Raw genomic sequence first — 14,102 nt, forward strand, 5'->3', positions numbered from 1 at the left:
TACTGATAAAACATTCTTTGTGCAGATCTTAACTGACTTCCCAGCACAGTTTCTGTCAGTCATTTCCACAGATGAAAAATCAAATCATTATTTTGCCTGAAAATAAGGTTTGCAGAATAAAACAGGTTCTTCCTCTTCAGATTCCCAAGATCCATTTCAAAGCACCAGGCAGAGAAAATAAACACCTGGATGTATTTGCTGAGAGCTGAAACTTAGCTGTTTAAACAGAAACAAGTTAGTTGTAATTTTTTCATAAAATAGCAAATCAAAAGCACAGCTTAAGGACTCAAATCGCTGATATACAAATTAACTTCAAGTTGTTCAGATTATCACTCCATATTTAAGATTATTTCCATTTTGCTGAGTGGGAATATCCACCTGCTTCCTTGGCAGACAAAGAGAAAACAGCAAAGAGAAATTTTAATGATTTATCTGCAAATTGATTCAAGCACTCTGAACAAAAATATCAAGCATAATCATACTAAAATTCAAGTAAGGCAGCTTTTCTAGGAATTTCAAGCATTCCATAAATGGTAAGTATGGCTGTTAATTTGGAGGCTGAGATGCTTTTCCTTTCAGCATTTGCTCCAAAGCCTGAAGTCTGACAGGTATGTAATGATTCATTTGAATGTTAAAGGGAAATAGGGTCGCATAGTGAGCAGCAAATATCAGAGGGATTAAACTGTGAAAGAGTGTAAAAGCAGTTTTCAGCAGATCATAATATCAACCCTTCTCTTTTCCAAAACCCTTGGCAAGCATCTCCTCTAAAGTCTAAAAATCTACTCTTTTCCCCAGATGTTAAGTTCCCAGGAAAAGAAAGAGAGGATTAACAATTTAAAAAATTACAGCAGTTACCAGCCCACCTTCCTGCCCCTTTTCAATTTTATTTCAGTGAGTAATCAAATGGACATCAGCAAAGGTAACACAAACACTTTGGTGCTTAGCATTTTTAAGTCCTTCTTTTTATGTTAATTAATATTTCAGAAGAAATACTTGCAATTTTTGTCCTTGCAGGGAAGATGGATGAGGGAAAGGAAGGGAAGGAAAAGGAGGAAAAGCAAAAAGAGAATAAGAAGCAATAATGGTAATCTGAGAGCAAAGTGCCCATAGTATAGTATTTCAGGTTATTTAAAAACTGCCTGTAAGTCACTAATTAAAAAACAAAATTGACAAAAATTACAGGAGCAGCCAGCTAATCTTCCTGATCCAAACCACTGTAGACAATATGGTGTCTGGGGACAGAATGTAAGGTTGTAATAAAAAAAAAAGATCTGTATGTAAGCATTTCATGCAAAGCTTAAGAAGGCGTGCTCCTCACACTGGGGAAAAAAAATAATGAGAAACAGAACTGTACAGCACTACTTTCTGAATAAGACTGAATGGATGCTGCAGGGTTAGGTGATGGAAACGGAGTAACCATCTGCAGGATGACTTTGTCCCTAGGAAACAGACACTGAGACAGGCAAAACAAAAACTGACAACTGCCTAATCTCCAGGCTTAAGCAAAAACCAAAACATTATGTTACCAAGAAACAGAAGAAAGAAAGATCTTATGGTTCAAGTACAGCACAAGTGGGTGTATAGAGATGTTTTAAAATTAACACCAAGTACTGTAAGTGGGAAATTGCTCAAAAAAAAAAAAAAGACCAATCTCAAAAATTTAAGCAGCATGAAGTGCTTTCACAAATTTGCAGCCAGTAGCCCCAAGATGTAGCTGAATTCTCTCTGTGCTGTACAAAGCACATCAGCCAATGACCCATCATATTGTGGGCACCCAGAAAGCCTCAAATATCAGAGCTGACAACTGAATATGATTCTCTTCTGACCACTAAGCAAAGTACTCTCAAGAAACAAATTTTGAGTACAAGAGGAAAGACTTCTTTTATTCAATGTCTCTCCACTTGCCACACAGTGCCTTGACCTCACAGGGTCCTCATAGTGGGATGGGCAAAAGAAGCTGCCTTCCCTTTCCCACCCCTGCCACAACCCATATCACAAAAACTGGCCCTTTCAGTTATGCTGTCACCATTGTTCAGGAAGGCAGTATTCTGAGGCAGGTCAAGAAACTAACTTCGACTAAAAAAATAAATAAATTAAAAAAAATCAAAACCCCCACACACCACAAATTTCATTTAAAAAAAAAAAAAAACCAAAACCAAACAAAGAACCCCAACAAAGCAGGATCCCGTTCACAGCACAGCTTTGCAGAAGAGTTTACATCAGCATAACTGAAGGGACAAGCAAAAAGGAAAAAGGATGAGCACTTTATACTGCAATCACTGCCAAAGCCCTGGTCCCATCACCTTTGATACTACCACTATTGTCTGACAAGATACAATCTAGATGCATATACATCACACAAAGCACTTCAAATATACAACAAACATTTATCAGTCCCATTAACATCCTTCTCGATCTCTTGTGTGAGAGAAGTTAACTGACTTGTGCAAAAAATGAGCATGACAACATGGATTGTGATTAGTATCTATATTTCCTTATCCTTTATCCTCTCATACTCAAGCCACTATAGATCATGTTTTATCCTGTAGAAACATCAATCTTAACTGGATAAAAGCTAGAGAATTTTTAATTTTAATTATAATACTTACATATATTAGAAAAATTATATATATATTAAAAATAGGACTCTGATTAACACACCTGTGGCCCTCCCAGAGGAAAACAGCCTGTTCACAGACAGAAAAAAAGCCACAACAGTAAAAGCAGAGGGTTCTTTTTCCTTCTCCATGCAAAACGCATTAGAGTCCAATCTGGTTACCCGTATAAACTTTTTCAACATATATATTCACTGACGTGGGAAAAACATATTCAGAGCTTTTGAACAGTTGATATGAAGACATTTTCACATTAAAAGCTGTGAGTGGGTGCGAGCACAATTCCAAACATCTCTAAAAACTGCATAACTTAGCAATACCAAAACACAAATATCTCTACCTGCCCACAATCTGTACAAAAAGATACTCATTGTCAAGAATCTTACTCAATAAATGGGAGTGCAGCTTTAAACCAAGTGAAGTGATGATCCCACACAATTGTATGATGTCTAAAAGCACTGACAGCTAAGCACCTGCAGAAGCATTTAAGTGCCGGCACTACCCTCTGCAGGACAGAATTACTATTGCAGCGTGTTTAGGACTCAGTAAAACGGCCACACACCACTTCTGCTCCCAGGGACCCCCCGGTGCCCTAACGAGGTGCCCGAGACCTCTCCGATTTTCAAGAGGCAAAGGGAAGACAACTCACAGCAAACAACTGTTCATTTCAGAGAACCACCAGCTCCAGGATGATGCTGGTAAACCAGGCCCTTGTCCTAGGGGAGCTGACCCACAACATAACCTTACCTCTCCCTGCATACATTTCCCACTGTAGACATGTCCCAAGGAAAGCAAGGCACATAAAAGAATTTTAGTAACCGGGAACACAACTTCTGCCTCCAATCCCACTTCTTTTCCCCGCCACCAGCAAGTACATTTAAACTTGGCATTCAGAATATAAGAGTGCAGTGACACATTTGAGTACATTAGTGCAAATTGTGTCACATATACAGAAATAATTTCTAATATTAATACAGATTTTTCTGTCAGATGTGTCATATTATTGAAATCAAGAGTGCTGTAATAGAGCAAATATCAGCAGAAGAGAAGACACAGAAAACTGAGGTTAAAAGGGACCTCAGGACATTTTCCAGCCTGTTCCTTTAGTATAACTTGACTTAAGCCCTTCCAAACAAAAACCTGGCTCATATGGTTCTAAAAAACTTCTGCAATGACAATTTCACAGTTACCCTGGGAATCTGCAACAGAGTTGAAATACCTTTGCCATTAAGAAGCTTGCTAATTCCTAAAGTAAATTGATGTTGCTGAAATTGTAATGCAGTATTTGCTTTCCTATCCCCCCACTGGACTTTGAAAACTATTTTCTCTGCAACAGACTTTCACATATTAGAAGACAATTATCATGTCTTTTCTCAGTTTTGTTTTCTCCAGATTAAACAAACCCAATTGCTCTCCCACTTAATGGCTCAAGTACTACAACTATACAAGATCACTAATAATTTGCCCTCTGCTGAGCTGTTTATAATGTGACAATGCAGTGAGCCAAGCCAGACAACCCTCTGGCAAAGGTCCTACCAATTGCAGAAAGTGTAAGGATTATACTGGTCCTGCTTGCACATCTCAGTATAGTCACACACACAAGGGGGTTACACAAAACGAAATGCAGAGCAACTGAGACTTCTCACTTTGGACTCCTAGAAGACAAATTACAGGACCTAGTGAAAGACAAATACAGAAAAGGAAATATCTGAATGCCCTATGCAGTTGAGGATGCCTAACTGGAAATTTCAGCCAAAGCTATTGGGTTTGGAGACCAAAGGGAATATTCGTGTTTGTCACTTAATCTTAGCTCATTCTCACTTGCAGACCTGTCTTATGTTCTGACTGCATTCAACCATCCAGAAACAAGCTTCAGACTGGCAAAAGGCATGTTTGTACACACAACAGATATGTGGTCTTCAGTGTAAAGGATCTTCAGCACCACCCTCTGGCCACTATCACTAAAGCTGAAAACTACACTCTTGCTCAAATTTCTTAAACTAAAAATTTAAGCAGTGAGAAAGAACCTTATCTAAAGCTATTTCTCCTTGATCAAATTATATAATGACTGTAGAAAGGCAAATAAGAAAACTTACAGCAGAAGTACTACATGCTCCCCCCTATTTAAACGAATAAAGTTCAAACAGGAAGCAAAGCTTTCAGAAGGAAAAAGAAAAAGATTAGTACCAAAAGAAGAACCACTTTAACAGCACAGAAACAGAAATATTTTCTCTCCCTGACACTCCCACAGACGCTTGCCTTAGTCCACTTCCCAGAAAGCAATCACTGTATTGTGTTACAATATCTGATGGCCCATATAAATAAAATAAGCCACCTCTGTGCCCGTGGGGGAGGGAAAAAGGTGTGTATGGAATATATATATCCTGGTATTTCAAAGAATGCTTTCTCAGTTGGTTTCCTGAAATTAAGAAGGGCTATTTTCACATTAATGTGTGAGAAGGTCCCAATTGTCACCTGTGCAGTATCTGTCCCCACTCCCGAAGTGCCTGCTTCACCTTGAGACAACAAACACATCCTCTGTGTATGAGTTCTCATTCTAACACCCTTTATTCTGCCAATTCCTATTACAGGTGATTGATGTCTACTTCAGAAGTTAATTGAAAAATTAAGTTAAAAGATCCTTATGAAAATGCAGCTTTCTTGATTCTTAGATCATTGCTTGTCTTGAAAATTAGATTTAACTGCTTTTTTTCTACAACTGCAAGCACTGTGGACAAAAACTTTGCTATTTTCCGAGTCTACTGCCTTAAATTAACATGGTGCTGTTATATTTACAGACAGGCATACCACATAATCTTATAATTTAAAAAACTGGGATGGTTTAATGTCTTTGGGGTTAATTGTCTTTGCTATTACAGCAATTATTTACTGATGCTTACTTAACTGTGTTTAGATGCATTAAGTAAAAGAAAACTGCACAACTCAGACAGGTCACTCCCAGGTAACATTTTGTTTCTAGGGATGTTTCAAGAGCATTCATGCAAACAAGGCATTTCCAGAACATGAACGGCAACTCAGCTTGTTTTTTGAAGGATAAATATATTTTATTTCCTCTTCTATTCCTTGGAATGATAGCAGATATAAAAAGTGGCCTACATATGGGAACTCAAGGAGCAATAACTAAACAGCAATGATGAACACAGAGCCAGAAAATTCAGAATACTAAGGAGAGTCCAAAAAAAATAGGGAGACTAAAACCCATTCCTCTTGAAGGAGAAAATAAATTGGTAGAAAGGGTGCATACACTCGAAGAGATTCTTGGTATGCACACGGATTTCCCATACCTAGATAAGAATTAAAAATCAAATTGAAAAAGCCCACCAAAATCTACCTATTGGGTTTTTTTAGTCATTCAGGTCTGTCCAAAAAACAAACCAGACATCCTAAGGTACAAGCATGCCACAGCCAATGTACCTGCTTACGTGCCTCTATACTAACTAGTAGGGAAGGAACTAGGAGGACTGCACAAGCAGTTTCAGTACACGTACAACTAAACCAATGCAGAATTTTATATACAGTTACTTCCAAGTGCTTTCCAGACTCCTTGTGCAAACTATAGGCCAGGGTATTTTCACACCTGACTTCCCACTGATTTAATAAAACCTTAGAGCCTGAATACTATTTAGATGCACAAAAACTGTAAGAATCTGGACCTACAAATATCTTCTTGAAGTACTAACACAGCTGTTCAATCAAATACAGACAGAATACTCCAACCACTTTTAATCTTATGCAATCTCTGAACTGGAACACTTCTCGGAAAAAAAACCCAAAACCAAACAATCAGACACAACTCTTTCTTGGAGATACAATCACACTTTAGTACACAAGACTCTACATAGATATTTTTATCTATTCATCTCAATATACATAGAAAATTATGGTTAATCTAATTCTTTTTGTAGTTGAGACACAGACACGTTTTCTGTCATCTCTCTAATTACATCAGACAGTAGCCTGCTAGTAATAGCCCACCCAAACATTTTATTCTCAATTCTGTGCCTCATCTACCAGGCCACATCACACAGTCAGAGGTAAACTCTTCCAACTCAGTACTCAAGGGAAGCCATATGGCAGTAACATAATTATCCCCTCCAACATCAACCCCTTCTTTCTTAACACGTTTCCTTTGGTAACTGAAGCAAAATGCTTTTTGGTTTGGGGGTGCATACTAACGATACGAATGTTAACATTCAAGACTATCATGAAAATGCATGTTAATTTTTTTTTATTCAGCATTTAACGACAAGTTTCAGTCCAGTTTAAGTGAAAATGCCGTGGTGCGGTGCAAAAGGAAAACTTCGCTGCCACCTAGCGGTAAAAATCTTTAAGAATACGGCAAAGAAAAAGGCACCTCCTTTTTTCCTATTCACTTTCAAAGCCAAACTCTTTCCTTTCTCAATACACTAAAAAAGAAAAAAAAAAAAAAAGAAAAAAAACTTGAAACTTTCCGATTTTAAAATAAAAATATGAAAGACGTTTTACTCAGACTCAGACTACATATCTCATCTTTGGTAGTGACCAGCAGTAACTGCTTACAAACTTTAAGACAGAGTACTAAACCCAGCCTCTAGCAGCCTACAACTTAGCGTCATCCACAGCTGAAATCCACATCACATCTGTGTTTAGCAGTCCTCGATGGATGCCACAAAGCAGTCTAAACTCTCTCCAAACCAATTTATATCATCACTCAAAAATTGTTCCAAAGAGTTTCACAGCTCATTAACAAGGGAAAATACTTTCCACATACCTTTAACCTACCTTCAGTGTATGCCCTCTTAGGCATCTGAGAATTTCCCTATTCACCATATGGTTAGATTTCTGCTGTTTATTTTTCTCACCACAATCTATTTCCCAAACTTGCAAAGGCCTAGTGTATGTTATTAATCTTCATGCAGAAGACATTCCATAAGTGTCAGCCTTTGCCACATTTTCTTCATTTTTCCTCTCCATTCAGCTGTTTGGACAGAACTCTGCAAAACATTCACAATGTAGGCATGGTTTGGACTTACACACTAAAAAAATGACAGGTTTGATTTTTTTCTTTTCCTAGTAATTCCTAACTGCCTGCTACTTTTTTAATAATTGCCAGTCACTGAGCAATGAGGACAATTTTGTGACTCCAAGATCTTGTGTTCTGAGTGACAACAGATGTCACTACTGTATGGAACTAGTTTTCCCTATGTATACTATTTTTAATTTGCTAACACTGAACTGATACACATTTTTATTATTATTTTATTATTACTCAATACCATGAACTATCAGCTCTGCTTCTAATAACCTCCCTTTTACACCATATGCAAATGTTATCATTTCAGTGCTGTCTTTCCATGCAGTTTGTGAATATGTTGAATACCAGAGTGTCTCAGGTTTAGATGCTGTCTCCACAATACTAATAAAACTAGGTCTCTGCTCTGCTTTCTATCCTCTTTTACCCATGAGAACTTTCCTTCTTTTTCCACAGTTTCCACACAGACTTTGTTTCAAACTATACTCTTTTGTTAGAGACCACTATCAAGTCTTTTTTTTTTTAATCAAAATGTTACATGGTCACACCTGCAACAGCAAGTTAAAGGCTTTCCTATATCTTTCCCTTAGACATGGGTCAACCCAAACTACAGGAAACTTCTTGAACCTACAAAGCAGCCTAGCTGGATACAAACTACCTATGCCAAATGAACCTTCCTCTGGACCAGCTCTCAAGCTATGCCTCCAAATTTTTCCAGAGACAGATCCACAGTGTGGACTATTCAAACAATCCAACGCTACTGCCAATTTAACAGTTACAGTGCCTGGGAACATTCACAAACACTGCACAAACCCTTGTTCATCATTAGACAATCTGACACCATACACCTATATAACAATATCTAACATACTTGAATATTATCCTCGACAAGAAATGTGGATGTTTTCCCATCACAAAATTAGTAACCATGTGGGTGAACATCTTATTTCTTATTGTCATTTTGATCAGTTCAGCAGTTATACTTCAGAATCTTTTGTGAAGCTTTACTCTAAAGTGGCATCACACTCCTCTGGCATCGCCAACCATTTCAGTGGTGGATTCCACACCACTAATAAGGATTCTGCAATTTTAAATATCATCTCCTTCAGAACTCTTAGAAACAGACACATTGTTCTGGGAGATTGGTACTATTCTATCTTTTTGTTCTCAAACTCCAATTAAACCCAGGTTGATTTTTTTTCTTTACTCATGATCCATTAAGCACAAATGTGATGTGCAAATTTTCACAAATTCCTCCATGAGCACATGCAATGCTCTTATGTTGGCTCCGTTTTATCCTTCTGAGAACCCCCATCATATGCAATTAGCTACAGGTAAATGGCAGGCTCTTGAATTGTGATTTTTTTTTTTTTAAGTAATTCCAGGCAGACCTTTATGGTCACTAGGAAGTTGTTTTCCAAACCTTGTTTTGATCTAGCTCATTCTTATTCATACTTAATCTACCAGAGTTTTGACACTGTTTTCTACTGTTCTAATTTGAACACCATTTCCATTTCATGTTTTTTAAAAAAAATCTTCATTGAAATTCTTTTACCCTGAGCTCGACTGAAAAAGGTATATAAGAAGGCTTATGGCACAAAAAGCTTTTCTATGAGTAGTGTGTGTTTAATCCTGGTTTCAAATAATGGTACTTTTTAAACAAACTTCTTGCCTTGACAGTTCTTCACCCCTTTTAAGCACACATATTAACTCTTTTTTTCTTGTATATTTATCTCTTTGCAATTAAATACGACTATGATGGATTCTGGAGGGAGAGTTCTCTTACAAATACATTAATTTTGTGTACACTGGTCACTGTCAAAGAATGATCTCTCATTCAACAGTATGAGCTAGGTATTGTCTGCTACTCAGGACTGAATCAAGACTTGCTTCTGCATGTGGAAGTTCTCTGATTATTCACGCAGAGAAGTCACACAGTTCATAGCCTTTGCACTGCATCACTCACTCAGCTCCTGGGGCTGATGCTCTAGTCAGAGGACTGCCAGGAAACCCTTCTTATTTATAGTCTGGATTTCAATCCATTCAGATTCTTTGATATTCAGCAATCAAGTAGGTAAGTTAAACACAAAGCTTCACTCTCATTACCAACAAGATCAAGGAAGTTCAGACAAACAGTTCTAAGAGCAACGCATTCAGATTTACAAAGTGGAAAAGACATTAACAAGCTAATGCATTTCTTGTTTTCTCGGTTTATTTCAAGATCACCAACGCCTTCCGTCGGTCAGCTCCAACTCGCATCCCCAAACCAAAGCCTACCAGCACAACCAAAGCACCTGCCAAAATTCCTGCCGGGCACCTCAACAAACCACTCCAAGACAGCGCTGCTGGAAAGATACACATTATAAGGACTGTGTCTAAAACCTGCCTTCAAAGTGGAGGGAAAAGGTAAATGATTTTCTATGATCTATGACATTAAAATAGATTTAAGCAACCTGAATCTCAATAGCAGTTGTTTCCACTGGCGAAAAATCTGGAACTATCCACATGGTCAGCATATCTATGGCCACCAATCACAGGACATCAGGAGACAGTCAAATTCTTAGGAGCCAAAGGTAACTAACTCCATGTCTGCAGAGACCAAGCTATGCCCCCTTCTTTCTGGTGCAATTTCAGATTTTGGCTCTCACAGTACAGAAGCACAGGAGACACAAATAAGTTTCTACTATAAATTCCATTTTGACAAGTTCCATAAATAAAAATAGTAAGTTTGGCTCAGTAGATTTATAAAAATGAGGTCAATCACTTCAAGAGGGGTTGCAGGAGGTGTTGTTTTGTTTTCAAAGTTGGTCTAATCAAGAAGTGTTTCAGTATGGATATCTTGTGTTCGGTAGTAAAGACAGAATGAAGAGAGGGATGGAGAAATCTGCTCTCATATAACACACTGAACTTAGAGAAATGCAGAGCTCCTTGTTGTGCCAAGCATCACTTTAAAAGCATGATTTGAAGATCAACAATTCTCTCGTTAATGATTTAACTAGCGTGATTATCTCCACTCGAATTCATGCAGATGTTATATTAGGGAAGCAGATGCAAGACTCAAGATGGATATTGTTTGCATTAGCTATATAAACTTTCACCATCTGGACTACAGTAATCAGATTTTGGCTCACTTAAACAGTATTTTGGAGCTGATCAAAATTAGTATCACGCTTAACAGAAAGTTGTGACTTACACAGAAGTGCAGTTTTGCTCTTGTGTTCCTTCACAATCCTGACCTTCCTTTCAACTGCTCACATTCAAGTAAAATATGTAACTGCGTTCCTAGTGAAGGAGTTTATTTAAAAACTCTTTGCACAATCAGTTCTGGTTCATCCATGAGAGAATCTGCCTTTTTGCTTTTAAAAGACTTAAAGTTCACTCAAAGTTTCCTTTCAGTCAATGCACTCAAAAAAAAAAAAATCAAAACTTTAGGAGAGACTCCATGGCCATTGTTTTCAATTTTCAGAAACGTAGAAATTGCTGCTCTGACAAGAAAATTTCTCACTGTTCAACAGAAAGTTAAAACTAACAGAATACTATTACTGCAAGGAATGTCTCCATAGGAATTGTGTAATACCAACTAACATGAGTGGCTGATTTAGAATATAAAAATTAATTTATTTCTCTGATATTAATGTCTCCCTCATTCTTCTTCCCTAACAGAGTGCATTCCAACAGTCTAAATGGCTCAACAGATAATTCCTGGGAAAACTCCTTTCACATAGGTGTTTCTTTAAGAACTGCCAAATCCTAACTCCTACGTAAAGCAAAAGCTGGTGGTGATCACAATGCCATAGCCAGAACTGCAGTCCTTTTCCTGAAGCAAGGAAAGATTCTGATGCATTCAGTTACCTGACTTTGCCCTTTTATTTCAAATCTAAAAGTTTAACTTAACCACTGAGACAGTACAACACGTTAGCACTGCTGCGTGACCATTTTTGCAAATGTGTAAGAAACCTATGCTTCCCTCAACAGCTTCACAAGTTCTCTAGAAGTACTTAAGAAAAGGAAAAGTTTAGAAAGATCACTCTACTGAAAAATTATTTCAGCTTGTGTTGCACAAGACACACCTGTGTCAAAATGAAGACATTAAAAAATTACTTTTTCATAATAAAAAGAAAAGGTTTCCAATTTTATTCATTAAATCTGCAGCTGTCAAGTTCAAGACTCCATGTCATGTATGTCCAGATCCAAATAGAGCTCACAGAAGCACACCACTAAATATTCTGCAACTTGCAAAATTGAGTGTATATAAATGTGAAGAAACACAGATTTCAAACAGCAGCTGTCAACTTGGCATGCTTACCAGAGAGATCTTCAAATACATGACCAAATTCAATCATAAGGGACAGCAACTCATTGATGAGCCAGAAAAAAAAAAAAGATGCAAACCTCTCCATATACAGGTGCACCAACAGATCTCAGCTCCAGTCAAGCACCAGCGCTCCCACTGAATGCACGACAAGGAACAGTCTGCTTCTCAGTAGCTGCAAACCACACATTACAAATTGATGCTACCTGGCACCCTTTAGAGCCAGTCTACAGAAAGAAAAGAGAACCTCTGGCAAAAGAAATCAATTCCCACAACAGCATCCTTTGCTTTGGAGCCCACAGAACACTGCCAAATCATCCTCCATGGCCCCATATTATATTTCTCCCCTATCTGTACTGCTGCCATACAAGAGTTTCTGTCTTTTGCTCCTCTCTTGTGATGACATGGTTCATTTCTACCTGTGAGGAACACGGCCCACATAGACTCTTACTTAAGGATCTAAAACTGACAAACAGGGATACTACACTTCTACGGGATTAAGGGCGGTAAAGAAAGCATGGAGAATGAAAGAGAAGGAGTGGTAACACAAAAGGAGGAAACTGGAAGAATTTCTGACAAATAGAGGTACATCCCTCTCCCTCAAACTGCTTGGGAGATGTGGCATGCTGGCTACAGGCAAGACACAGACATTTATAGTGCTGTGAGAAGTGCTCTTTCTGTTCATGGAGAGAAGAGGAAAAACTTGGTGTCCTTCACCAGTACAAAACAAACTCCTCATTATTCCCTATCCTCTCCCTTATAACTCTGAATGCAATATAAAAATCCTACTAAAGACTGGACAGAGTTGTGACATGATCTGGAAAAAGGGAGGTAAGGAAATCCTACAGTTGCATGACATGGGGCATCTGTAACACTAAAAAACACTGCTAAGTAGAGAATAATCCTTAACCACTCTCTCCACACTTCTCCTCTCAAAGTTAAAGGTTGGATGAAGAAGTTATTGGGCAAGACTCTTTAGTTTGTGTCATGTGATAAGGTAAACAGATGGGTAATCCCTTCAGGGTTTTTTTCTTGGGTCTTGTGGGGGTTTTTTTACATCTATAAACCACCTGCAGCAGGGTAAACTTTCATGTCTCAAAGTGAGAGTAACTACTTTTAACCTTTAATATGGATTCTAAAATAATGATTTCCAATGATGTGGCCAAAAGCAAATTTAGAATTATTTATATATCCATATACTAGGATATACATTTATATGTATATTGTGTTTTCATACTCTTTAACTGAAGTGTATGAAAGATGTTCATACTCGTCTTAAAAGTAGCCTTTTCTAACTACAAGTTTCTAACTACAGGTTGCTAAAATCTAAGACACTTTTGAGGGCTGAGTTATTAGGAAGAATGTTCTGTTGGTCAGAATTTATTCTAGGGTTAATCATAAAGGATTTGGCAAAAGATCAGTGTTTAAAAATTACATTTCAAATTCTCTGCATCTACTGTTGGGGCAGAGATGCTATTTTAAAACAGGTCAAAAAATGAAGTCAAATAGTAAATTTTTTTTTAATGAAACTTGATGTTTCACAGAGATAAAACTAATCAAGTCTGTAAAAGGTGCTCACCAATTTTCTTGTATTGCTGCTTACATTGTATATTGTAACCCCTGATTTCCTCTTTCATGCCAAATGATTTTAATGCATTTTACAGTATCCATAAGATACAGTACAAATTAACCTCTGATTTTACATGTTTTACGTGAAAAATAGCTACACAAAATAAAAGTAACAGATGTTCTTACTTTACTGATGGCTTGTCTCAACTTAATCCAACAACAGGCTCCATAAAAAGAACCTGCCAACGAGTTTGCAAGGTGGGCTATGGACAGCAGAGTATATGGTTTGCACAACTCTCACCTGTCATCATTACTCATCACACATTCAAAGCATGTTCTTGGAGTAAGGTATATAGAGCTGGATTAGGCACCTCTAGAAGTTACTTCCCACCTGAATTATTTTAGGAGCTCAAAAATGCAATTGCAGAAATCCCAAGGAGTTTTACACAACTGGAAGAGCTGTCATTCACAGTCTCACCCCAAAGTCAGATGGTTTATCCATTATGTCAAAATTTTATCATCAAAGTCCTGCTCTGTATCCAGTTTCTAGAGGAAAGCTGCCAACATTATAATA

General features: G+C 37.7%; 2 protein-coding genes across 6 annotated transcripts in view; one reads left to right on the forward strand and one right to left on the reverse strand.

The window, feature by feature from the left end:
• FILIP1L (filamin A interacting protein 1 like) overlaps nt 1–13,718 on the forward strand; it is a 144,287-nt gene extending 130,569 nt beyond the window's left edge. For both annotated transcript variants that reach the window (XM_051780936.1, XM_051780937.1), the window contains 2 exons: nt 9,869–10,053; nt 11,311–13,718. In XM_051780936.1, the coding sequence (XP_051636896.1) occupies nt 9,869–10,053; nt 11,311–11,401 (276 nt within the window). In that variant the 3' untranslated portion in view covers nt 11,402–13,718. The remainder of the gene's footprint in view (nt 1–9,868; nt 10,054–11,310) is intronic.
• The window catches only part of CMSS1 (cms1 ribosomal small subunit homolog), a 223,668-nt gene that overhangs the window by 207,713 nt on the left and 1,853 nt on the right, over nt 1–14,102 (reverse strand). The gene's annotated exons all lie outside the window — the stretch shown is intronic.

The sequence above is a fragment of the Manacus candei genome, unplaced genomic scaffold (assembly GCF_025592945.1).
Source record: "Manacus candei isolate 608988 ecotype Guabito, Panama unplaced genomic scaffold, ASM2559294v1 h1tg000014l, whole genome shotgun sequence".
In the NCBI taxonomy this organism is placed as follows: Eukaryota; Metazoa; Chordata; class Aves; order Passeriformes; family Pipridae; genus Manacus; species Manacus candei.